This window comes from Salvia hispanica, chromosome 4, assembly GCF_029641045.1.
Source record: "Salvia hispanica isolate PSC_SH4W2 chromosome 4, Shi_PSC_v1, whole genome shotgun sequence".
NCBI lineage: Eukaryota > Viridiplantae > Streptophyta > Magnoliopsida > Lamiales > Lamiaceae > Salvia > Salvia hispanica.
In genome coordinates, this window is record NC_142695.1 from 1,003,622 (window position 1) to 1,029,678 (window position 26,057).

At 34.6% G+C, this 26,057-nt stretch overlaps 2 protein-coding genes and 3 long non-coding RNA genes across 5 annotated transcripts; all 5 read left to right on the forward strand.

Moving 5' to 3' along the window:
• The first annotated feature begins 3,767 nt into the window (after positions 1-3,767).
• LOC148926994 (putative F-box protein At1g53370) lies at positions 3,768-5,114 on the forward strand. Its single transcript, XM_089070194.1, has one exon. It carries the CDS (start codon positions 3,768-3,770, stop codon positions 5,112-5,114), a length of 1,347 nt encoding a protein of 448 aa, XP_088926320.1.
• A 1,335-nt stretch (positions 5,115-6,449) lies between these two features.
• Positions 6,450-7,068, forward strand: LOC125193794 (uncharacterized). Its single transcript, XR_007171632.1, has 2 exons — positions 6,450-6,510; positions 6,854-7,068. It is a non-coding gene; the product is annotated as an uncharacterized LOC125193794 (long non-coding RNA).
• Positions 7,069-8,338: 1,270 nt separating this feature from the next.
• Positions 8,339-8,948, forward strand: LOC148926995 (uncharacterized). The gene is made up of 2 exons (XR_016137775.1): positions 8,339-8,395; positions 8,712-8,948. It is a non-coding gene; the product is annotated as an uncharacterized LOC148926995 (long non-coding RNA).
• A 2,922-nt stretch (positions 8,949-11,870) lies between these two features.
• Positions 11,871-12,473, forward strand: LOC148926996 (uncharacterized). Its single transcript, XR_016137670.1, has 2 exons — positions 11,871-11,928; positions 12,127-12,473. It is a non-coding gene; the product is annotated as an uncharacterized LOC148926996 (long non-coding RNA).
• Positions 12,474-20,785: 8,312 nt separating this feature from the next.
• On the forward strand, positions 20,786-22,231 carry LOC125193254 (F-box/kelch-repeat protein At3g06240-like). The gene has a single exon (XM_048091022.1). The coding sequence runs from the start codon at positions 20,786-20,788 to the stop codon at positions 22,229-22,231; it is 1,446 nt and encodes a 481-aa protein (XP_047946979.1).
• The last annotated feature ends 3,826 nt before the right edge of the window (positions 22,232-26,057 follow it).

The following is a 26,057-nucleotide window of genomic DNA, read 5'->3' on the forward strand; positions in this document are numbered from 1 at the left end:
TTTGCCGAGCACAGTCATTGTGCTAGGATTTTTTCCGAGCAAAGTCAATTTGTGCTCGTAATTTGCAATAGGCATTCCTAGTACGTTGACCATGCTCGAAATATGGTCGCATTGTTTATAATTCCAAGCACATATTGGTGCTCGGAAATATGTGCTAGGTAAATGCACGATTTTTAGTAGTGTTAGCTCCTCATAGACAAATAAATTAAAATAATTAAGAGTGAACATGTTCAATACTATAAAGTAAACTAGATAAAGCCTTGCGGAATTATATCGACATCAATCTTCCTTGAATCATATGGTGTGTGGATAATGGAACCGTGTAGGACGACTAGGTATACGTCAAAACTTGGGCTCTAGGTCCTTATTTTTAGTTGAGAACAATGACAAGGGATTGGACTTTAAGAGACAAGATATATATATAGCGAAATTCGCATTTTCTGCACGAAATCAACCGACTGACTACACCAACTCGATTTATCATCATAGAGATCAGGTCATTTGATTAATTGAGATTTTAATCAAACTATGAGAAAGTATACGTTAAATATCCTCTTTGATTTTTATACTCTGATTTTATACTATAATTATGTATGAACTATTCTCATTCATTTAATATTGGTAAATTGCAATTAATCTTCACACGAAACAATGTTTTTTGCAAATTGTATCTGAATTGCCAAAACAATGTTTTTTTGCAAATTGTATCTATTATATTTGCCAACGAAGTTATCAGATTTTTGAAAATTAAATTTTCTGTTATCGAATACAATCATGATTCATGTAACATGTGTTAATGACAAGATAGAGTGTGTATAATATAAATAGAACATACAATGTACATATTTTTAACATAAAATTAGGCACAATGGTTTCACTAACTCAATCATTGTGTATTATCTTTCTCCTCATGTTTGCCTTAGGTAAACTAGCAATCGAATTTATGATTTGAATATTTTGATGTTTTAAATTCTTTTAATTTTTGGGAAAATACTACAGTATAAAATTAAATAATTATATAAGGAAAATATCCTACAATCTAGTATAAAAAACGCATTACAATTTATATGTAATCATTCATTTCGAATTTTGGGAAGAATTATAGTGCAATTAATATTTTTCAATTTATGACTTTTAATTAATTTTGTAACGTGTATTAGTTTATTCATATATATTAGAGCATCAGCAATGGTTAATAGGCCAGCCATAGGCCAGCCATCCTCTCCCCTGCCACGTCAGCAACACTCAAAAAACCCCCTGCCACATCAGATTTAGGCCAGCCATAGGCCAGCCGCAATAAAAATAATTCAAAATACACTACATTTACGGAATTAAAATACGGAATTAAATTTACGACACATATACGGGAAAAATAATCCATTCCATTAAAAAAAAGTACAAATATTTAAAAAAAATACATGATTCTTTTCTTAAAAAAAAGGGCTTCAACACACGGGCCCCGCCGCTCTCTACTCCTCGTCGCGGTCTCCGTCGCCGTCGCCGCCCCCGCTGCCGCTGCCGCCACCCGTGGTATCTGAGCTCACGTCGGAACCCGCAAGCCGTGCCCTCGCGGCGGCTAAATCGGCACGCATGCTCTCGAGCATCTCCTGAAGAAACATCTTCTCCGTGGGGTCTGTGGCGGCCCTCCACTCTTGTAAGACCTTGTACATCTGATCCCGTGTATGGTTACGCGAATGGAGAGTGTACTCGAGTGGGGCGGGTGGGAGGGCGGAGGACTGGACCTCGCCGGGCGATAGGGGGGATCCGCCCCTCGCAGCTCGCTGCGCCCGCTTCTGGCCAATCGGGCGGGGGCGACCTGTAAATGAAGGAGGACCTGGAAACTCCTCGACATCCGGGGGGAGGTCGTGGGATCCGCCGCTGCTGCCGCTGTAGTCGCCGCTATAGTTCAGTCGCTGCTTCTTCGGCCACCCAGCATCGCACCCCGCCCGGAACTTCTCGGAGTCCTTCAGCAACAAGAAGCACTCCCAGAAGGTGAACTCCTTATACTTCCCCTCCACGGGGAACTGACTCGCGGCTATCCTCCGGGCGTTCTCCTCGTTCTGCCCACTCTTGAGCTGACGGAGGGCGTTGGCGTACAAATTCGCAAAACGGCCCACCGCGGCCATGGTGCGCTCCCACCCCTTCCGGACCTCCTCGTTGCTGAAGTCCTTCCCCTGCGGGCAGTGCCTCCTATAGGCAGCTCTGATCTTCGCCCACATGTTGACGACCCGCTGCTCGTTCGCAACCAGCGGATCGTCGCACACCTCCAACCACCCCCTGGCCACCCCGGCGTACTCATCCTCCGTCCACTTCCTCCGGGTCGGGGTGCGGTCAACAGCGGGCTGCGATGACTCGCCGACCACCTTCGCCTTCCCCCTCGTCTTCTTCTTCGCCAGTGAACTGCGTCTCCGCTGGGGTCGACGTGTGAGACGAAGCCGTCAAAAAATCAAGGGAGGGCCGATATACCGCGTCCCCTCCCGGTGACCCCTGCCCCTGCAACCCCCCCTGCGTCCCGGGATACATACCGTGCTGCACCCCCCCTGCCCCTCGCCCTGCCACATCATCCCCATCATCTGCTGCAGCATCTGCTGCTGCATCTGGGGCATACCCCCCACCCGGGCGCTGACTGCCCGCCGCTCCCCTGCCCGCCCGTCATCCCCCACGGCATACCCCCCGGCGCACCAGCCATCATCCCCATCATCTGATTCCAAGGGATGTTAAACCCCGGGCCCATCTGCCCCCATCCAGATCCCACAGGTACCGTGAGAGTCTGAGATCCACTCGTCGCTGGGCTGGACTCGTTGTTGTGATCCATCGCTCGATAATGCTCTTGTACAGAAAGTTAGAGAGAGAGAAAACTCGTTAAAACAAGTGGTGCAAATGAAAATGAAACGAAAATCGCGTTTATATAGGTTTTAAAAAAAAAAAAATCGGAAAACACCGCTGGCCGATCGCTAGCCGATCGGGCCTCTGCAATGGCGGCTAGCCGATCGGCCAGCGGATCGGCTAGCGACGAGCGATCGGCCAGCCCACGCCGATGCGCTCGCCGATTTCGCGCTGGCCGGTTGCAATGGTTCGGCTAGCCGATCGGCTAGCGCGACGAATCGGCTAGCCGGTCGCTAGCCGACCATTGCGGATGCTCTTAGGAGTATATTATTCCATAGTTTTAGGAATTCGTTTTTATTATTACCTGATTTTTATCTCTATCCAAAATATTTATGAATACTATATAGTTATAAACAAAAGAATATAAAATTATTATAGTATAAACTAATTATTTTTTTAACATGGAAACAAGTTTTTGGAGTACAGTATATCTTATATATATAGTGAAAATTCACTGGTCACAATTACGCTGAGTTATGGTGACTATTTTATAATATATTTTTAAATAATCATAAAATATATGAATCACATACTTAACAAATTAATATCGCCTTGTATATATTCGGACTATATTATTCCATAGTTTTAGGATTTAGTTTTTATTATTAACTGATTTTTATCTCTATCCAAAATATTTATGAATACATTAGTTTAAAAAATAAAATATATTTATAAACAAAAAAATATAAAATTATTGTAGTATAAACTAATTATTTTAACATGGAAACAAGTTTATTCCTTATATATTTTTAAATAATCATAAATATAGGAATCACGTACTTAACAAATTAATATCGCCTCATAAATTAACAATTATATATAGTTGTAGACTTGTAGAAGTAGGAAAATTGAAGCGTTACATTCATCAATTACTCCAAAATATGAAAATCAAGAATCGAGATCGATTCAATGATCTTCCACGAGAAATCACGGTGGACATCCTGTCAAGACTCCCCGCTCGAAGCATCGTGAGGTCCAAGTGCGTTTGCAAGGCATGGCGCGATCTGGTGCAGTCCCCCGAATTCGGCCCGTGGCATGCTCGTCGTGCGGCCTTGTCCTCGGGCCGCCTCCCCACCGTTGAGGACCTCACATTCTCATACGGTACCTTCTCCCTCTTGGGGTTTATTGATGATAATGAAGTGATACAAAAGCTACCCAATGGTTTTGTTCTCTCCCATATCCCTAACTCATTTACACATAGCTCAGTTAATGGCTTGCTCTTCATGATCAACTTGATCTCCGCGCCTGAACTATTCATATGCAATCCAATCACTCGTGAGTATGTCACTCTTACTCTTGAGCGTGATTGTTGGGAATATGCATTTGGATTTGGTGTAAGCAAAAGTGGTCAGCACAAGCTTGTTATGATTTCTCAATCTCAAAATACGTGTCAAGTATACACTCTAGGCACGGGGCAGTGGAGAAGCATCGCAATTGGGAGCCAGTTTGAGTATGACGTGGAGTACGAGGTTGCTTTTGTTAATGGGAATCTTCACTGGCTTGTACTACATGATAGTCGCGAAGCTATGATTTCTTGTCTCGATCTTGAAACAGAGTTATTTACCTCTTTTTCTTGTCCTGGACAAAAAGGCTATTATCAATTACTCAATTTTCAGTATTTCTCACTATCTGATTTGGGGGGTCTCTTGTGCTTCAGTGATGATACATATGGTGATGATACATATGAAGAAGGGATTAAAATATGGTGCATGAAAGAGTATGGAGATGACAAATCTTGGACTCTTGATTATGTTATCAAGAGACATATGGGAATGCTCGAAATTGGTCAATGTGTTCGTCATGCATTCAGATATGATCAAAATATGCCAGTAGACAGAGTTCACAGTGTTCTTGTGAAATTCGACGCATTCAAAAGGGGGCATCATGATTTCCGTCATGATTATGATATTCTTCGTCATATATTAAAATATAATATGAGTGAGCACGTTAACGAGGATGAAATTGATAATATTATTGATGAAATTCAACTACTCGGAAATGAGCCTGATAAGCTTTATCCCATTAAAGCATTGCAAGACGGCGGGATCTTACTCTCATTGGATAAATCTGCTCGAATATTCTACTACCCGAATGTCGCGACTAAACCTATTCGACTGATCGCAAACGCGCAGATCTATTATGATGATTCCAACTTAGTTATTTATAGTCCTAGTTTTGTTTCCCTCAAATCCTTGGTGATGGATAATATGACTGTGCACTCGTTTTAGAGTTTTATTATATTATTTCTCTTGAGTTATATTGGTGCATAAATGTATTTACTCTTTTTGATTGCTTTGTTTTGTACTTTCTAATAATCTATTTTGGCCTTGTTGTTAGTGTTTTATTATACTTAAAGATTAAGACTAAGGAGGAAGAGATATTTGTGGAAGAAGTAGCCGCTCCATATAGTATCTCATTTCTTCTAACCCTAGAATAAAATTGCAGGAGTATTTATATTGTTGGGTTGTTTTCATTGTAAGAATGATTAGAGATTTTACACTACATTTTATTGTATAATTTTTTAAAATTTTGTATGTAAAATCGTTTATTGCCTTAACTAAGCTGGTTAATGAGATTTGTTGAAATCTCTATGGTTAATTAAGTATGTTGTATCCCTAAGTTTTTGTATTAGACGTAAGAAAACTCATCTCAATTCATTTATATATTTTGTATTGCCTAATTGTATTAGTAATTAAGGAGTATTAAAATACATTCCCAGAATGCGATGAAATAATGTATATGAGTAAATAAATATATTTGGAATATATTCCTAAAATCTAGCCCTCAAAAACGCTGCCAACCCTACAATTAGTAATTTAGTATGTAATCTTTCATTTTCAAAAATTGAAAAAATTGTGCATATATGAGGAGTATATTATTCCACAGTTTTAGGGATTCAAATTACCCTAATTGTGATACAAAAGCATGTCACGTGAACTTCATATTAATATTTATTTAATGCTAATCTGTATTAATTGAGTTTTTAATCAAACTATTAGAGAGTATACGTTTTCACTGTTCACAAACCCAAAAAAAAATTACTACTTCCTTTTTTGCACAATTGTAGCTTCCTTTCACCGTAAAATAGATTTTGAATATTCATCGGACATGGTCTCATTGATTATAATTAACTCTTACTACAATATCTAGCAATATAATTTAGTTGTTGGTGATAAAAGAAGATAATAAAACTTTTGAAAGGTGCTTCTACTCTTTTGATGATTAATAATTAGTATTTGATAATTATCCTATTTGATTTTTATACTCTGATTTTATAATATAATTATGTATGATAAACTATTCTCATTCATTTAATATTGGTAAATTGCAATTAATCTTCACACGAAACAATGTTTTTTGCAAATTGTATTTAATAAGAATTGCCAAAACAATGTTTTTTGCAAATTGTATCTAATAAAAATTGCCAACGAAGTTATCAGATTTTTGAAAATTAAATTTTCTGTTATCGAATACAATCATGATTCATGTAACATGTGTTAATGACAAGATAAAGTGTGTATATAAATAGAACATACAATGTACATATTTTTAACATAAAATTAGGCAAAATGGTTTCACTAACTCAATCATTGTGTATTATCTTTCTCCTCATGTTTGCCTTAGGTAAACTAGCAATCGAATTTATGTTTTAATATTTTGATGTTTTAAATTCTTTTAATTTTTGTATTGAATTTTCTATATATTCTCAAGACAAAAAAAAAAATTATGTTGTTTTTTTAAGATGTTCACTTCAACTTTAGTTAGATATAGATTTTTTTTCATCTATCCATTTTCTTCTTAATCTATTCGGGTATTCGTCAGTTTCAAATTGAATTGATTTCACACACATAGCATAACGACACTCATGGTTATGGAATAAAACATGGCTTTCGAATTTAGTATTTTGCAAATCCATATTTTTTTGTTGTTTGGTCATTAATTGAATGTCTATTTCTTGTATTTCTAGGTGTCGAAGAGACATTTGGAAAGAGATGTAGAGTGCGATATGATATATGTGGAGATTGCGACATGGCATGTTGCAATGAATCTTGCAAGGCGGGATCATTTGCAAATCTCAATCCTACACCATATTGTTTATTTAAGTATTGTTTCTGCGACTATGATTGTTGAACAAATTATGTTATTGTAGAAAAATAAATTGATTTGCAATTATAATTTTTATATTCTTGTCTTTTTTGTGTGACTATAAAAATATAAACTAAGTAATCTAATTCCTAAAATTAAGGAAATTATTGTCAAATTAAGGATTTTTTTTCCCTGTCATTTATACAATATTTAGAGTTTGCATTTGATTATATCCATATATATATATACTCTCTCCGGCCCTAATAAGCTAAAAATAGTCTTATAATAACCTTATATTCTCTTATAATGACCTACTATATTATTTGGTTATGTGTTCAACATCTTATGTAGAGAGATGTCAATCGGATCAACTCGCTTAGGTTTGGACTAATCTTATTGGTTTTGTCGAGATTTTTGGCTATGGGTTATTCAAATTATAAATTGTCGACCCTAATCCAAGACTTTCTGATTGGAGACAGCCAGCCAATCAGGCTAGAATATTTTATTTAGCCCTAATATAGACTTAAAACCTATATTTTCTTTATTCTTCTGCACAGTTCATCGTCATCAATATTTTATGTGTTCATCGTCATCACTGCTCATGCACCAATCTTCTTCAATTTTCGAAATAAAACATAATCAACTACCCTGGAATGCAAATTCTCAAGTGTTTTGCATTTTTACAATTGAAAAAGTTTGTTTGTGGTCCACAGTTCACGTTTTCACTGTTCATACTCAAAAAAGGTTTTTGAGTTTATTTTTGTGCACGATTGGAGTTTCTTTTTCACTGCAAAATAGAATTTCGATTTTCATCGGAGATGAGACCAATTGACTATATTTTTCGAAAATAAATCACCGGACCACACAAAAGTCGCTATAATTAATTCTTACGATATCTAGCACTTTACTTGTTGGTAATAAGAGAAGATAAATACGGAGTAAATTTTTTGAAAGTTACTTCTACTCAATTTGATGCTTATGATTTGATAAATATCCTATTTGATTATCGACTTCAAATATCCAAAGTTCATTTACATGTTTAATAGTATTACACTTACTAGCTTGAAAATGTAGAGGTTAATTAAAATCTTGATTTTATACTGTGATTTGAGGCATTTTTATGGGTCAGTATAAGTTTTGGTATGAGTTATTCTCATTCATTTACTATTCAACAAATATACTTTATAGATCTTGATTTAATGGGAAATTGTAATTAATTTTCACACGAAACAATTTTTTTTTTTTGCAAATTGTATTTAATAAAATTTGCCAACAAAAGTTTATAAGATTTTTGATATGGTATATGCTAGCTCAAACTTTCTATATAAATAGGACATGTATACATAGTTTTAACATAAAATAGGCAAAATGATTTCGCTAACTAAATCCTTTTGCTTTCTTTTTCTCCTCATTTCTGCCTTTGGTAAACTACCTTATCAATACGGCTATGAATGTTACGCAAGCTAGTCTTTTAATTCGTACTAAAAATATTGTGTTTTCTGAATATGTTTGCTTGATCTTGAGTTAGATATAATTTTTTCCGTTCTATACTTTTCTTCTCAATCTATTTGGGTTTGTCGATTTCGAACTGATCTAATTGACATTCCTACTCAATAGCATATCGATATTTTTGGTTATATAAAAATTAAAACATGGCTTTATAATTCAATATTTGTAGATTTGCAATTTTTTATGTTTGTACATTAATTAAATGTGTCTCTGTGTGTTTTTCTTTCTAGATATGGAAGAGACATTTGGATTAACCAGATGTTCGAAAGTAATTGGGGAATGTCCTGGTCAGTCATGCTGCAAGGATGGTGGATCACACTGCGACTTTCCATGTTGCAAACTCTTGTGCCAGGATTCATATGCGAATCTTAATCCCAAGCCCTCTTGTTCAGTAGATTTGTGCATATGCGATTATGATTGTTAGAATAGATTGTATTGTTATAATAAAATAACATGATTTTCGAGTAGTATTATTAAATTTCCATATGTGATTTGATTATAAAAAATAAGAAAAATAATTTAATTTCAGAATTTGAAATTTCCGTCTTTTGGTTAGTAAGAAATTAAGAGATGTAATCTAATTCCTAAAATTAAAGAAAATTATTATAAAATTCAGGATTTTTTTTACCTATTGATTCCCTTACAATTCTTCGTTTCTTTCTTTGAGTCGTTCTAAATGGAAATTTTCTCCAAACTTTTTGTGAAGAAGTATTCAAAATCTATCATTGGCATTGTAGCAATTTTACTAAACCCTGATTCTGTTGGAAACCAGCACAAGAAATAAGGGGAAATAAACACATGAATTATTGACCCAATTTAGTAAGATATGTATCTATGTTCGGAGTCGATATTAGACTAGAGATTTCACTAAATATTTTTCGTACACAATTTACAAAGTAAGAAACAACTATATGTTGGAATATATGTCGGTCAATGGACTTTGACTAATTACAATTTCTACGAAATATTTAATTTTTGTGAAATTAAATGATATAGCGTCAATCTACGTTCGGAGTAGATGACCGTGGTATATTCATTTTCTCAAATCCGATTCCCGGTGAGTGAGAAATAATGGATTAAAGTTGTGCAAAATTGCAAACTTAACGAGCTATGAGAGAAGCTTAGGGAATAATTAAGATAGTTAATTATCCCACATTGAAAGTTACAACCTTATTAAACTAGTATTTAATAAGAAGGATTATTACATGTAATAATTATAGTGGACTAAGATGGGCTGTAAGAGCCCACACGCGCGCGCGCACGCGCCGTCCGCCCCGGCGCGTGCCTCGAGCCCGTGCCCTTGGATCTTGGCAATTGGTCTTTGGGTGGTCGTGGACTAGTCTAGTTCTTTTTAGACCACCACCGTTTCCACGTCAGCGAGCCAAGCGGGATGACACCTCGTCAGTATGATGCGGTAAGCCAACGTGGCTGACACGTGACAGTCCACGTCATGATCGAATCTAGAAGCTTCTAGATTTAGCCTCTCAGCTCTGTAACGACATGTAACGCCTCGTAACTGACGACCGTTACGGTCTAGCATTGATGACAACATCAAGGCTGTGTTGACCCCTGCAGTGGACTGAGCCTATAAATAGGCTAGTCGTTATAGCATTCTACACACCAGAAACTAGAATAGCACTCTGCATCATACACTCTCTCCTCTCTTCTGCATTGTTTTCTATCGAAAGCTCTGCCCTCTCCTCCGTCCAGTTCGTCGGAGCTCTGCTGATAGCGGTGTTGCTTCATCAGAGACGTAGTCGTTTTATCTTTGGACGAAACGCCAATCCGAAGAGCACTACTAGGGCGTATCTCGTCTTGCGAAAAGAGGACTCGTCGATTCGGCTAAACACTTTCACGGTTTACTTGTTTTGCATTTTTCTTGTAATCGTGTTTCAGTTTTTCCATTTGTATTTCTTCTTGGGTTGTATTACGCCCGACTAGTTTTATATCTTGTAATTCCAGAAACCAACACTATATATATAAGATCGATGCCCCAACATCTTATTCTTATGTAGGGATATTAATCGCGCCAACCCTCTCAGGCCTGAGCCAACCATATCGATTTTGTCGGGCCATTTAGGATTTCAAGTTACAAACTTGTCGACCATACCTTCGCTTTCAGGATTAGAATTGAAATTTTTTATAATTTTATTCAACTAATATAATTCTATTAATTACTTCTTCCCTCGCATAAAGTTTGTCACTTATTTTCATTTTTTTCCGTCCCACAAAATTTGTCATATTTCACTTACATTATTTTTTTGTAGTGGTCCTCCCTTTCCTAAAATAGAAATTGTTTCCTTTTTATTTCGTTTCCTATAATAAAAAAAAATTTATTTTCAAAAATTTCTTTTTCTAACGAGGCGAAATCCATTAATCACTGACATATTTTTCATTCTATCTCTATTCTACTTTACCAATTTTACATTAAAATCTATGTCGTTCAAAAGTTCTTACTTTTAAGTAACGGAAAAAGTATATAAAAGTAGCACTCACGTCCTTTTTCGTCTATAGATCTAGGAAAAATAAAAAATTGGGAACTCAATTCAAAACTGTTTAGTTGCGGTTATTTATGTTATATTTTAGACCCTTTTTGAAGTTGTTCTTATCAAAATTAATCGAAATTGAATTTGAGCAGTTATTGCAAAAAAAAAAAAAAAAAATCATAAATTATTTCCAAAGTTACTTTCAATTCTCAGCTCATTATTGATTTAATGGAAAATTTGTAATTAATTTTTTGAAATTGGAGTTGAGTAGCTGTTGCAAAAACACATTTTATAAATTATTTCCAAAGTTACTTTCAGTTTTCAGCTCATTAGATTTAATGGAAAATTGTAATTAATTTTTTGAAATTGCAATCGAATAGCTATTGCAAAAAACATTTTTTATAAATTATTTCCAAAGTTACTTTCAATTTTCAGCTCATTATTGATTTAATGGAAAATTGTAATTAATTTTCATACCATTTTTTTTTTGCAATCCGCATTTAATAAAAATTGCAATTAATAAGTTGATCAGATTTTTTACTGATATGTGCTATTTTTTTAAAAAATTATTTCCAAAGTTACTTTCAATTTTCAGCTCCTTATTGATTTAATGGAATATAGTAATTAATTTTCGCACCAAACAATTTTTTTTTTGCAAACCGCATTTAATAAAAATCGCAATTAATAAATTGATCAGATTTTTATATGTTCCAAAGTAACTTTCAATTCAGCTCATTATTGATTTAATGGAAAATTGTATTCACACCAAACAATTCTTTTTTCAAACTGCATTTAATAATAATTGCAATTAATAAGTTTATCAGATTTTTTATATGGTATGTGCTAGATCAAATTGTTGATATAAATAAGACAATTTGCATACATAGTTTAAACATAAAATCAGGCAAAATGATTTCACTAGCTCAATCCTTTTGTGTTTTTCTTATCATTTTTGCCTTAGGTAAACTGGCAATCGACTATTTTTATTTTAATAGTTTGCTTGTTAGGATAGCTCATAGCTATTTTTACTCAATAGTATAATCACACTCTTGGTTATATAGAAAATAAAACATGAATTCAAAATTTGGTATTTGTAGATCTATACCTTTTGGTGTTTGTTCATTAATTAAAATGTGTTTGCTTGTGCTTTTCTTTCTAGGCGTGGAAGAGACGTTTGGAGAACCACGATGTTCCCAAACTTATTGCTCTTGTGCAGCCGTTCGAGCTCAAGCTCTAGGCGTTCGACCCCATGCTAATCTTACAGCTTCGAATGATGATTGTTGCAAGGAGGGTGGATCAGTTTGCAACAACGATTGTGCCAATCGCAGGTGCCTCAAAGACCATCAAGATAAAAATCCCCATCCCTATTGTGCTGAAAATATTTATTGCTTCTGCGATTATGATTGTTAACCGGATTGTACTATTGGAAAATAATCAAATTTCCAATTATTAAGTTCTCATGTAAGGTGTTATGATAAAAAATAAGAAAAATAATTTGATTCCAAATTTTGATTTTTTATTAATTCCAATTTATCCCCCACCAAATTCTTCTTTGGGACTTTTAGGACTTTACAGTCAGTCTCTCGCGACAATTGAATTGATTTTATATATGCACGCGAAAAGAGTCGGGTATCCTTGTCGCTGACCTTCAATTCTTATGTATGTATGTATGTATGAATGTGAGTAAGAGAAAATAGAAATTATATTAGTAAATAAGAAATAATATTAAAAAAAAATTAATATGTGTTGAAGTTTTTATATACTTTTGTATTCAAATGTGCAGCAATCATGTAGAGAATAATTGCACTCTTATTATTCAAATGAGAAAAAGATGTTATTGGCGTCGACATACCTTGTCAAAGTAACTTTGTGTAGCATCACCAAGTTTTCTAGTCACTTTGGCCCGGGGTTCAATTTATTCCAACCAAGATGTCCCATTATTAAAAATGAAAATACTTTTATCTCTATTTTATTTATTCTCTCTTATTTTACTCTCTCCACTTAACACACAAAATAAAAGAGCATAAAATTATGTGCCGCCCGAGAAAGGGGTCATCTTCCTTAGGACAGAGGGAATAGTATATAGTCTGTGAAAAATTGTGGGACCAACATAATGGGCATGTAAGCATTCCCAATGGTCGGGGATAAATCCGGGGATAGCTCGCCACATGTGCGCCACGTCACCTATTGAAGTTATCCCCGAATTATCCCCTAACCCCCCAATGGTATTGATAGGGACCTCGATCTAGCAAATCTCGCCGAAGATCATCTCCAACATATCTTTTGGGATTTATTTCTTATTTTAGTTAATTATCTTTATTTATTTTCCATATCGTTTGTTTTAATGGTCTTTCTTGATTAGCAAGACATTTGTTAGGGTTTAGAATTCTATATAATAGAATTTTATCGTATTTTCATTCATTGAGAAATATGAATTAAACTTCTGTTCTCATTCTGGTTCTGGCAGAAACCGCCCCTAGCACCTCAGCTAGGGTTTATCTTGTTATTTGTTTTGTTATAATCGTTGGTGCTCTAGCTCGATAGATCAAGAGTCTATCAGGTATCCCCGAATTATCCCGAAACCAATTTTTATTCACATTTCCAAGACTCTCAATATTTTATTTTTTACAATTCTTAATTAGTATAATTAATAATTAAATTAGTAATTATTATTTATAAAAAATTGAAAAAAAAAATTAAAAATTGAAAATCTATCCCCCGGATTATCGCCGAACCTCCACAATGGTTCGGCGATAATTCGGGGATGCATCGGGAGATCGACGGCGTTGTATCGGGAGGAATAATAACGCTAAAACATCCCCGAAACCCTCACAATGGGTCGGGGATGTTTCGGCGATGTCGGGGATGTATCGTCATGTGCATCGCTACTCCCATGGGAGTGCTCTAGTATTAAATTTCACCATGGTGAGTTATTGTTTGAGTGATTGAATTTTTTTCCCATATGTCAGAAGCAATTATTGTCGATTTCTTCTTAAATTGTTTAGTAATTTATGGAAGCTGGGTAGAAAAAAAAGGTACTACCACCCCTACCAATAATATGGAGACAAAACAACTGTTATGACAAATAGGGCAATTGTGAATCGAGAAACAAAAGAACGTAAATAGACACAGAATTTACGTGGTTCACCAACGTTGTGTTGGCTACGTCCACGGGCAAAAACGGAGAACAAATTGTATTATGACTGCGGTTTTCAGATTATGCCTACAGATTGGATCTGTCAGATCAGATCACATAATTATGTGCTCTACTCTCATATATATAGACACACATTAGACAGACTGGGCCTAGGAAACATAATCCTATCTCAATTAGGAAACCTAATCCTATACAAATTCAAGGCATACTAACAACAACCTTTGCTAAAAGAAATTATTGTTCATTATCTAGATTCCTTTGGAAAAATCTCAATTCTCATGTCTGATTATTTCATTTGGATAACATGTTTTGCTGAGGTTGGGATTTTCTCTATCTCAATTTACTTTTCTCTTATTCAAATATTCCAACTCGATTACATCTCGAAGTAATGTATCTAACAATATGAACACTGTTCTAACAATAAACTTTTGGAAATTATAAACAATAACAAAAAGAATATTATGCAATGCATTAATTATTGTTAATAATGATCGAATGGAAAGAAAAGGTACCAGGGTAGGTAACCAATTAATTCTTGTAAATTGAAAAGATGTAGAGCATAATTTACTTTTTTTTCTTTGTAAAAATATCACTTTCATTTGCCCCATACATGTCCTGGGTATATATATTTACTAGTACCATGGAAAATAAAGACATGACATATTGACATGTGAATGTGAAACACTAGCTATAGATACCAAATTTAGAAGCATGGGATTCTTTTATGAGAAAAAGTTTAATTGCAGAGATGATGGAAATGGAAACATTATTTTGTTGAGAGATTGCAGAGAAAGTTGGGAGTACAGAGATGGTTGATGATCACATGTGAACCTATATTATTGTGTGTGTGTGTGTGTGTGTGTGTGTGTGTGTGTGTGTGTGTGTGTGTGTGTGTGTGTGTGTGTGTGTGTGTGTGAGAGAGATTTAGAGATACACGAAATACTCCCTATTTAGATCACATACAAGTTACAAAGAGTGCAGAGAAAAGTAGTATTTAAAATAATATTTTTGAATGATTGTGAGTACTAAGAGAGAATTAATTGAAACGACAGATTAGTTCAGACTCTAAAGCACCATTTTTTTAACATTAGGGTATTAAAGTATAGAAGTATAAAAGGCAAAGGATCATAACAGAGTGTGGATTATTTTGTTGGACAATATCACTCAACAACAAGCTAGCAATCAATCATTGTGAGGCCATATTAATAATTGAAAATAATAAATATATGTAATAGAATTATCATGCATCATATAACAGATCCATCATTGTAGGTTTTCCATTCCTTACACTTGCAAAATGAAGAGGCATTTTGAAGAGTTTGCTACTTTCAAAACCTAACATGTCCTATATATTTTGAAGAATATAACTGAATTTTCTCTGGATACTTAAGCTTTAGATTAAAAATGATAGATTCTTACATCTTATTATAAAAGAATTCTTTATAGAAGTGTGATTGTTTCCTCATTATTGGGATCATATACTGTGACAATTTTGGAATGGAATTATATCTTAATTTGCATCCACTACTGATCTACTTGAATAATATATATTGATAACAATTTTGATTAGTATGCACATTATATATCCATTTATCAAAATATATAACTAAAAATATTATATAACTTCATCAAAATGAGTAAATCCAGTATAAGTAATATACTGTATATATAATTCAAGATCATATAACATTCTGGTGATTCAGTGTGACATTTCTGAAAAAGTATTTTTAACTCAAGGCCTGGGAAATTGATTTACGAAAACCCTAATATACAATTTTGTTTAGTAAGGTAACTTGAAATATAAAGATCAATTTAACAAGTATGAAAGAAATCGAATGGAAAACAAGGATATATTAAAACAATATATTACAACCATAAAACAATACAACAACACATAATAGAGAACATTATTAGAAATACATGAAACATCACAAACACGAACACGAACACAAACACGAACATCATAATAGTCTAGTCGATTATTACGACCTTGCCCTGATAGGTAGCGCGCAGTTGACTGTTGAAGAACTCAAGCTCTTGACCGCGGTGGATGTGCAGCTTGGGCCTGAGCTCAGCTCCCGGCGAATCTCTTCCAGTGAGCGTTCGTCCTCCTCGACCGTCTTCTCCAGAGTCTTGATTCGGGCCACGGAGGAAGAGAGCGAATAGAAGGCCTCGTACGCTGGGCGCATTTGCTCCATCTTCTCAGGGGGAATGCCGAGCTTTTCCATCGCTTCGGTAGCAACACGGCTCAATTCGGCACGGTCGATCGGGTCCGGGTCCATTTCAGAGGAGGAAGAGGAGAAGAGAAGAGTAGGTTCAAATTAGGGTTAGGATTCATTCAAGGCTTTAAATAGAAGTGGAAATATGGGCAGAGAGATAAATGATTTTGTACATAGAGCCTAGGGGTGGCAAATCGTGCGTGTTGTGTCGTTATCGTGTCGACACGATAACGACACGACACGATAACAACAAACACGAACACGACCCGTTAAGAAAACTCCAAACACGAACACGACCCACTACCCTCAGACACGAACACGACACGAACCCATTAACGACACAGACCACTCCGGATCAACACGACACGATAACAATACATATATGACACAACACGATAACAACACTATAATAATAATATTATAATATATTAATATTATTTCTAATATGAAAATTTTAATTTTAATTTTAACTTTTTAAATTTTTAAAATTTTAAAATAAATAAAATTAAATTTAATAAGTATTATATATACTTAACGTGTAACACGAACACGACACGAAATAATATTATAGTACACTTAACGTGTAACACGAACACGGCACGAAATTTTCGTATCGTTATCGTGTCGACACGATAAGGACACGAACCCAATAAGCTTTGACACATACCCATTAATTTCGTGCGGGTTCGTGTCCTGTTATCGTGTCGTGCCAAAAATTGCCAGCCCTAAAAGAGCCCACTTGGCACTTGTAATGTTAACACTATATTCATTGCAAAGCATCACTTCATCTCACTCTAAGACAACCATCAAATTTTCAAAAGATGTCTTATTATTTGAGAAATTTTATCTCATCAATTAAAAACATGTAGATAAACGCATATTTAAAAATCTAATAACGCAAAAATCTCAACTGAATGTCTATTTTTACGTATATCTTAAATAATTCATAATTAAATATCTCAACTTATGATGCCCATTCTTTTATTTGAGCATAGACTCCGTATTCAGTATAATATTAATTCGCATCCAATGAGATATTAATATTAGGGATATAAGTATAATTCTTCTTAATACTTTAATTTGATATTCAAATTTAAAACTGAAATGAATAAACTAGTGTACTTTTTTGTAAATGGGGAAGCATCTCCCGTGACTGTTTCACCTTACATTATGAGTATATCTGTATTGGGCAATATTACTTAAATTGATCATAATATATGTAATTTGAGATTACTTATTTACTTATGCAGTTGAAAGCCATACAAATTTTAATACTTATAGATCGATGTAAAGGGTAAAATCATAATCAAAGTGATGTATAATAAATCTATGTATGTGTGATATTGAGATACTCCTAAAATTGAGGATGAGATTCGCATTCAATGTCAATAATTCATCTCCCTACCTCCCGTGAGCCTACGGTCTACCTTACCTCATCTTCAATAATTCATCTCCCTCCCGTGAGCCTATCTTACATCATCTCGATTAACACACTCAGAGCATTTTTAAGGGAAAAGGTAAATAAGGAGGTAAAGAGAAATAACTACCATATTTACCTCTTCTTAATAAAATTTTATGCTCCAATGAAAAAAGTATTTGGAGTGTTAAATTCTCTCAATTCTGTCCCACATCGACTTGGTGATGATCCAATCTAATCTATATAACTGTGGATAACTCTCCTCCTTATGAGGCCTTTTAAGGGGTGAGTGGCTCATTTCTAATATGGTATCAGAGCGGACCCAAGTCGATGATGGATTTCTCTTTATTTCTTATCTACCTCACGAGTGGAAGACGGATGTCCTTTCCGGCCCACATCGATGATGGTTCTCTCTTATCTCTTGCATTGCCTACCTACGTGATGGAAGACCGATGTCCTTTTCGGCCCACACGTGAGGGGGCGTGTTAAATTCTCTCAATTTTGTCCCACATCGACTTGGTGATGATCCAATCTAATCTATATAAGTGTAGATAACCCTCCCCCTTATGAGGCCTTTTAAGGGGTGAGTGGCTTATTTCTAATATGGAGAGATATTATATCTTCTTTCATTTTGAGAAGGTATCTTTACCTCTTCTTGGAAAAAAAGGTAAAAAGTTGGGGTACAAAACAACATACTCTTTTTTAAGAAGAAAAAGACTTTTGAAATGTGAAAGTTGAAAATAATGTACTGATGTTATTATAATTGCAGAGAAAAATGGGTGTTTAGAGATACTCAACATTTTATATATGAACCTAAATTATATGTGTGTGTGTATGAGAAGGAGAAACATGGAATAGTATAGTTGGAGTACAAATGCATATCTCTTTTATAAGAAAAAACAGATTGTTAATTGTGAAAGATGAAATTATTGTACGTTAAGATATTGCAAAAAAGAAAAATAGGTAATATTATAAGAGACATAATAGAAAAATATATCAAAGTAGAAGAAACAAATAAAAATTGAAAAGTAAACTGAGAGTAACTAATTTTGGTGGATATGCGAAAATGGAATGGTGAAACTATATTTTGTGAACATATATCAAATTTTGGCAGGAAAATGGAGTGTGTAGTATAAATCGGTACTAAAATAAGGTATGTATACATAAATGATCAGCAACGAGTGACATGTGATAAACACTCTTTTGATCTTCATGATCTTTCGTTGCCTTGTGAACCTTCTTTATCTTATTAAAACGTATTTGAGTGTCTTATTGTTCATTCTTTCATCCCCTTTCTATCCCCTCTTCTTTTTCCCATCTCCTAGTTACGATTCACCGAGCAATGCTATCCTTAGTAAGGTGCGGTCGTGACATTTGTTGATCATATTAACATTTCGTGGTTGATAATCTAAGCCTTTAATTTGAATATCTAATAACTATTATTAAGTTGTAGTTAGCAATTAAGTATTGAGTTAGCAATACACTACCCTGAATAAAGTAGGAAAATTCTAAAGTTACATTCAAGATAACGTCTAGTCAAAAGTAATCATGATAACAGCTAGTGTCATAGAATTGTTATAGAAGATAGAATTAGTAGAAATTTTACACTACATTTTATTGTATATTTTTTTAAAATTTTGTATGTAAAATCGTTTATTGCCTAAATTAAGGTGGTTAATGAGATTTGTTGAAATCTCTGTAGTTAATTAATTATGTTGTATCCCTAAGTTTTGGTATTAGACATAAGAAAACTCATCTCAATTCATTTCTATATTTAATTGTATTAGTAATTACTAGTAATTAAGGAGTATTAAAATACATACCAAGAATGCGATGAAATAATGTATATAAGTAAATAAATATATATGGAATATATTCCTAAAATCTAGCCCTCAAAAACGCTGCCTACCATACAATTAGTATGTAATCTTTCATTTTAAAAAATAGAAAAGATTGTGTATATATGAGGAGTATATTATTCGACAGTTTTGGGGAGTCAATTAACCCTAATTGTGATAGAAAGCATGACACGTGAGCTTCATATTAATATTTAATTTAATGCTGATTTGCATTAAGCTAAATTTGTCACTAAACATTAAAATATGACTGAGATAGAAGATGAGATTTATTTCAACTTTCCAAGTACATATAAGGGAAATGTAGATTGATTGCATCATATCAATAACTTAATGAGAGGAAAATACTACAGTATAAAATTAAATAATTATATAAGGAAAATATTCCTACAATCTAGTATAAAAAACGCATTACAATTTATATGTAATCATTCATTTCGAATTTTGGGAAGAATTATAGTGCAATTAATATTTTTCAATTTATGACTTTTAATTAATTTTGTAACGTGTATTAGTTTATTCATATATATTCGGAGTATATTATTCCATAGTTTTAGGAATTCGTTTTTATTATTAACTGATTTTTATCTCTATCCAAAATATTTATGAATACTATAGTTATAAACAAAAAAATATAAAATTATTATAAAATAAACTAATTATATTTTTAACATGGAAACAAGTTTTTGGAGTACAGTATATCTTATATATATAGTGAAAATTCACTGGTCACAATTACGCTGAGTTATGGTGACTATTTTATAATATATTTTTATTCCTTATATATTTTTAAATAATCATAAAATATAGGAATCACGTACTTAACAAATTAATATCGCCTTGTATATATTCGGAGTATATTATTCCATAGTTTTAGGATTTCGCTTTTATTATTAACTGATTTTTATCTCTATCCAAAATATTTATGAATACATTAGTTTAAAAAATAAAATATATTTATAAACAAAAGAATATAAAATTATTGTAGTATAAACTAATTATTTTAACATGGAAACAAGTTTATTCCTTATATATTTTTAAATAATCATAAATATAGGAATCACGTACTTAACAAATTAATATCGCCTCATAAAGTAACAATTATATATAGTTGTAGACTTGTAGAAGTAGGAAAATTGAAGCGTTACATTCATCAATTACTCCAAAATATGAAAATCAAGAATCGAGATCGATTCAATGATCTTCCACGAGAAATCACGGTGGACATCCTGTCAAGACTCCCCGCTCGAAGCATCGTGAGGTCCAAGTGCGTTTGCAAGGCATGGCGCGATCTGGTGCAGTCCCCCGAATTCGGCCCGTGGCATGCTCGTCGTGCGGCCTTGTCCTCGGGCCGCCTCCCCACCGTTGAGGACCTCACATTCTCAAACCCTAACTTGCTGTTCCCCGAATTCGGCCCGTGGCATGCTCGTCGTGCGGCCTTGTCCTCGGGCCGCCTCCCCACCGTTGAGGACCTCACACTCCCAAACCCGAACTTCTTACTCTTGGGGTTTATTGATGATAATGAAGTGCTACAAAAGCTACCCAATGGTTTTGTTCTCTCCCATATCCCTAACTCATTTACACATAGCGCAGTTAATGGCTTGCTCTTCATGATCAACTTGATCTCCGCGCCTGAACTATTCATATGCAATCCAATCACTCGTGAGTATGTCACTTTTACTCTTGAGCGTGATTGTTGGGAATATGCATTTGGATTTGGTGTAAGCAAAAGTGGTCAGCACAAGCTTGTTATGATTTCTCAATCTCAAAATACGTGTCAAGTATACACTCTAGGCACGGGGCAGTGGAGAAGCATCGCAATTGGGAGCCAGTTTGAGTATGACGTGGAGTACGAGGTTGCTTTTGTTAATGGGAATCTTCACTGGCTTGTACTACATGATAGTCGCGAAGCTATGATTTCTTGTCTCGATCTTGAAACAGAGCTATTTACCTCTTTTTCTTGTCCTGGACAAAGAGGCTATTATCAATTACTCAATTTTCAGTATTTCTCACTATCTGATTTGGGGGGTCTCTTGTGCTTCAGTGATGATACATATGGTGATGATCCATATGAAGAAGGGATTAAAATATGGTGCATGAAAGAGTATGGAGATGACAAATCTTGGACTCTTGATTATGTTATCAAGAGACATATGGGAATGCTCGAAATTGGTCAGTGTGTTCGTCATGCATTCAGATATGATCAAAATATGCCAGTAGACAGAGTTCACAGTGTTCTTGTGAGATTCGACGCATTCAAAAAGGGGCATCATGATTTCCGTGATGATTATGATATTCTTCGTCATATATTAAAATATAATATGAGTGAGCACGTTAACGAGGATGAAATTGATGATATTATTGATGAAATTCTACTACTCGGAAATGCGCATGATAAGCTTTATCCCGTTAAAGCATTGCAAGATGGCGGGATCTTACTCTCATTGGATAAATCTGCTCGAATATTCTACTACCCGAATGTCGCGACTAAACCTATTCGACAGATCGCAAACGCGCAGATCTATTATGATGATTCCAACTTAGTTATTTATAGTCCTAGTTTTGTTTCCCTCAAATCCTTGGTGATGGATAATATGACTGTGCACTCGTTTTAGAGTTTTATTATATTATTTCTCTTGAGTTATATTGGTGCATAAATGTATTTACTCTTTTTGATTGCTTTGTTTTGTACTTTCTAATAATCTATTTTGGCCTTGTTGTTAGTGTTTTATTATACTTAAAGATTAAGACTAAGGAGGAAGAGATATTTGTGGAAGAAGTAGCCGCTCCATATAGTATCTCATTTCTTCTAACCCTAGAATAAAATTGCAAGAGTATTTATATTGTTGGGTTGTTTTCATTGTAAGAATGAATAGAGATTTTACACTACATTTTATTGTATAATTTTTAAAAAAATTGTATGTAAAATCGTTTATTGCCTTAACTAAGCTGGTTAATGAGATTTGTTGAAATCTCTATAGTTAATTAATTATGTTGTATCCCTAAGTTTTGGTATTAGACATAAGAAAACTCATCTCAATTCATTTATATATTTTGTATTGCCTAATTGTATTAGTAATTAAGGAGTATTAAAATACATTCCCAGAATGCGATGAAATAATGTTATATAAGTAAATAAATATATTTGGAATATATTCCTAAAATCTAGCCCTCAAAAACGTTGCCAACCCTACAATTAGTATGTAATCTTTCATTTTCAAAAATTGAAAAAATTGTGTATATATGAGGAGTATATTATTCCACAGCTTTAGGGATTCAGATTACCCTAGCTAATTGTGATACAAAAGCATAATACCTGAACTTCATATTAATATTTATTTAATGCTAATCTATATTAAACTAAATTTGTCACTAAACATTATAATATGACTGAGCTAGAAGAAAGATATATTTCAACTTTCCAAGTAGTTCACATTAATATTTATTTAATGCTAATCTATATTAAACTAAATTTGTCACTAAACATTAAAATATGACTGAGCTAGAAGATAGATATATTTTAACTTTCCAAGTATATAAAAAGGAAATGTAGATTGATTGCATCATTTCAATAACTTAGTGAGAGGAAAATAATACAATATATAAGGAAAATATTCCTTCAATCTAGCCTAAAAAAAGGCATTAATTGAATTTTGGGAAAAATAATAGTGTAATTAATATTTTTCAATTTATGACTGTTTTAATTAATTTTGAATAAAGTATATATAAAATACTCTTATATTTTAAACCGGTTTTTATTTAAACCGGTTTTATTATTTTCTTTCCAATTGCCCTTATATTTGTTGTGTGTGTAGAAATAAATAATTGCGAGTTGGATAGCCCAAGCTTCTTTTTGGTGCTTGTTGAATATTGTGGTCTACTTCGGTGGGCTCTTGTATTTTAATGTTTGGGCTGGCCCCAATAGATTAAGTACTCCAGCCTAATTTTGTATATGGGAAGCCCAATCTGGCTTGACCCATTACTTACCTTGACCACACCGATGCCTACCACGTGGAGCTCTCACCCAGATCATGAATTGAGGCCGTTGATCTTGAGTTGTGTTTGTTAATTGAGGATCCGACTCCTCACTTACCCTAATTCAGTATAGTCTCTTCTCTCTCTCACTCCAGAACTCTCTCTGCCTTCTCTTTTCTTTCTCTCTCTTGTTTTCAGGCGATTTCGCCGGTGAACTCCTCAGATCTTTGGTTTACACCGGTCAATCCTTGTTTTAGTGTGTTCTATCGGTTTAGATCTTGAGTTTGGAGACTTTCTCGGTTTCCATCAGAGTGCTTGGTTGATTCTTACCTAGGGTTTGAAGTTGGTGAAGTCTGGTGGTTGTGAGCTACTTAGACGTTTTGGTGGCAGTTAGGTTTCTCATCTTGTGACTTGTGGTAGAAGCGTGTGGAGAGGTCCTTGGCCTAGTGTAGTCACTGTTGTGACCTGAGCCATATCCTTACTATTCTATCTTGGTTACTAAAAGGGTCTTGTGTTGGTGTTTTGACTTGTCTATCTTAGTGTGCAGGTTCTAATTGGCTAGGACTTGGATTCTAGATTGGTCAAGAATCTGGAAAGAGTTAGGATTCCAATTAGGGTTACGATTTGTAATAGTTAGATATCTCAGTGTTGTAGATTACTTGTAATCTTGAGACATCTCTTGTACTTGGCTTGTAACTTCTGAGATTAACCATCTCAGAGCTCAATCAATAAAAGAGGTCCTGGTAATTAGTGAATCACGAGTGATCTGATCCCTACAGTGCTTCCACTAAAGGTTCTTTGCCTGAAGTAGAGGCTAGGGATATTTTGTCACGATCGCACTTTGCTAAGGATAGCGAAAGCGGGTAAACCGCGACTAATGAGAGGGATTAAAGAAAAGGGAAGAACTTAAGAATTTGCACGATGGCCAAGTCAATAAATATCATAGAAAAAAAAAAGTCAAACATGTCATTACATGGTCTTAGCAATAGTACAAGCATAACATCAATGAATCTGAGTTCGATGGTGAGATTCTAAGACTTCTCACTTTACAAAAGAGCAACGGAATAATTCCTTACTACACGACTTCGTGTATGAAGACACAAATCATGAAAGATCCATTGGATTTATTTAATAGCATCGACTTCGATCATTTCTCCATCCTCATGACGTTCAACCAGCACATTTATAAATACATGCAGGGCTGAGTACAGGAGTACTCAGTGGGCACATGCCGAAAAACAAAGCATACATTATATAGATGTCGTCCATCCACAGTATTACACGGGGGTTTTTCTTAAAAGGCCCGAGCATACTAAATTCTTTTGTAATCTTAAAAGTCCGATTGCGGTCTAAGTTCTTTCAAAACTCTCGCCTTATCTGAGAATCGTGTACTGTGAAGGTGGCCACCTTCAGCAGACACATTCCCGGCCAACATTTGATGGCTCACGACCCTCGTGCACACTATTCCAAACAGGATTTGCGATCCTATTGAGAACCGAATTCGTTAAACTAGGTTTGGCATCGCCAAACTGACTCAACTTATTTTAACACAAATGATACCCGCAAGTGTACGAGGCTAGTGTAGCAATTAGCAAGCAAGAGTATCGTATCCCACAGAGACAAATTCGTATCAACTTAACTACCACGAACAAATGTTGACTAATATCTAGAGAATCAGGAAAGGTTTGGTTGTTTTCTAACACTAATAAAAGCATATAGTAAGCAATAAATTAAATGAAAGCAAGTAAACACAGAGTGAAAAGATATATGGAGAAAATTGTAGAACTCAAGGATCCGATGCACAATTCCAGGCTCTTATCCAATCAAATTGTCTTACCTTTTGGTGTCTCTAGAATTACTAAGTCGACCACAATTATAGATTAAACCCCCTCCCGAGGTGAGAAACCTGTAGATTAGGTGCTAGGATTGAAGTCCCCTTCTAATCCTAAAACCCCTAACTCCCAAAGCTCGATTAGGTCAAAGACCTCACTCAAAACCTCAACTCTCCCGAGTTTTATTGCATTAAGGCGTGAATTATTCTTATTTCCAGATTAATTATTTCATCTCCCGATTAATCTAATTAATCATACACAATCAAGTGGTGATCAAACAATTGAAAGGAATAAACCCAAGAATAATCAAATAACTACAAGAGCAAGGCAAGAACAAAATTAATTGGATAAAAACTATGAAACTAGTGCATCTTCACCAAGAATTCTACAAAAAGGTGTTTAGCTACTCATCTTCTTCACAAAAACCATGTTTAAAACAAAGAATTCAATGAAAGACATAAGAGATGGATACTAAGAACTCCTGTGGAATGAATCTAGGGATGAAGTCTTCAATCTTCCGATCTAGAGTCTTCAATCTTCAATTCTCTCTCTCAAAGTGTTCTTCGGGGTGTGTGTGAGTGTTGGAGGCGGTAGATGTTAAAATGAATCTCGTCCCCTCCAACCCTAGCCCTTT

Excerpts from the sequence above, each read along its gene's own strand:
- LOC148926994 (XM_089070194.1), top strand. The coding sequence starts at position 3,768 with ATGAAAATCAAGAATCGAGATCGATTCAATGATCTTCCACGAGAAATC.
- LOC125193254 (XM_048091022.1), top strand. The coding sequence starts at position 20,786 with ATGAAAATCAAGAATCGAGATCGATTCAATGATCTTCCACGAGAAATC.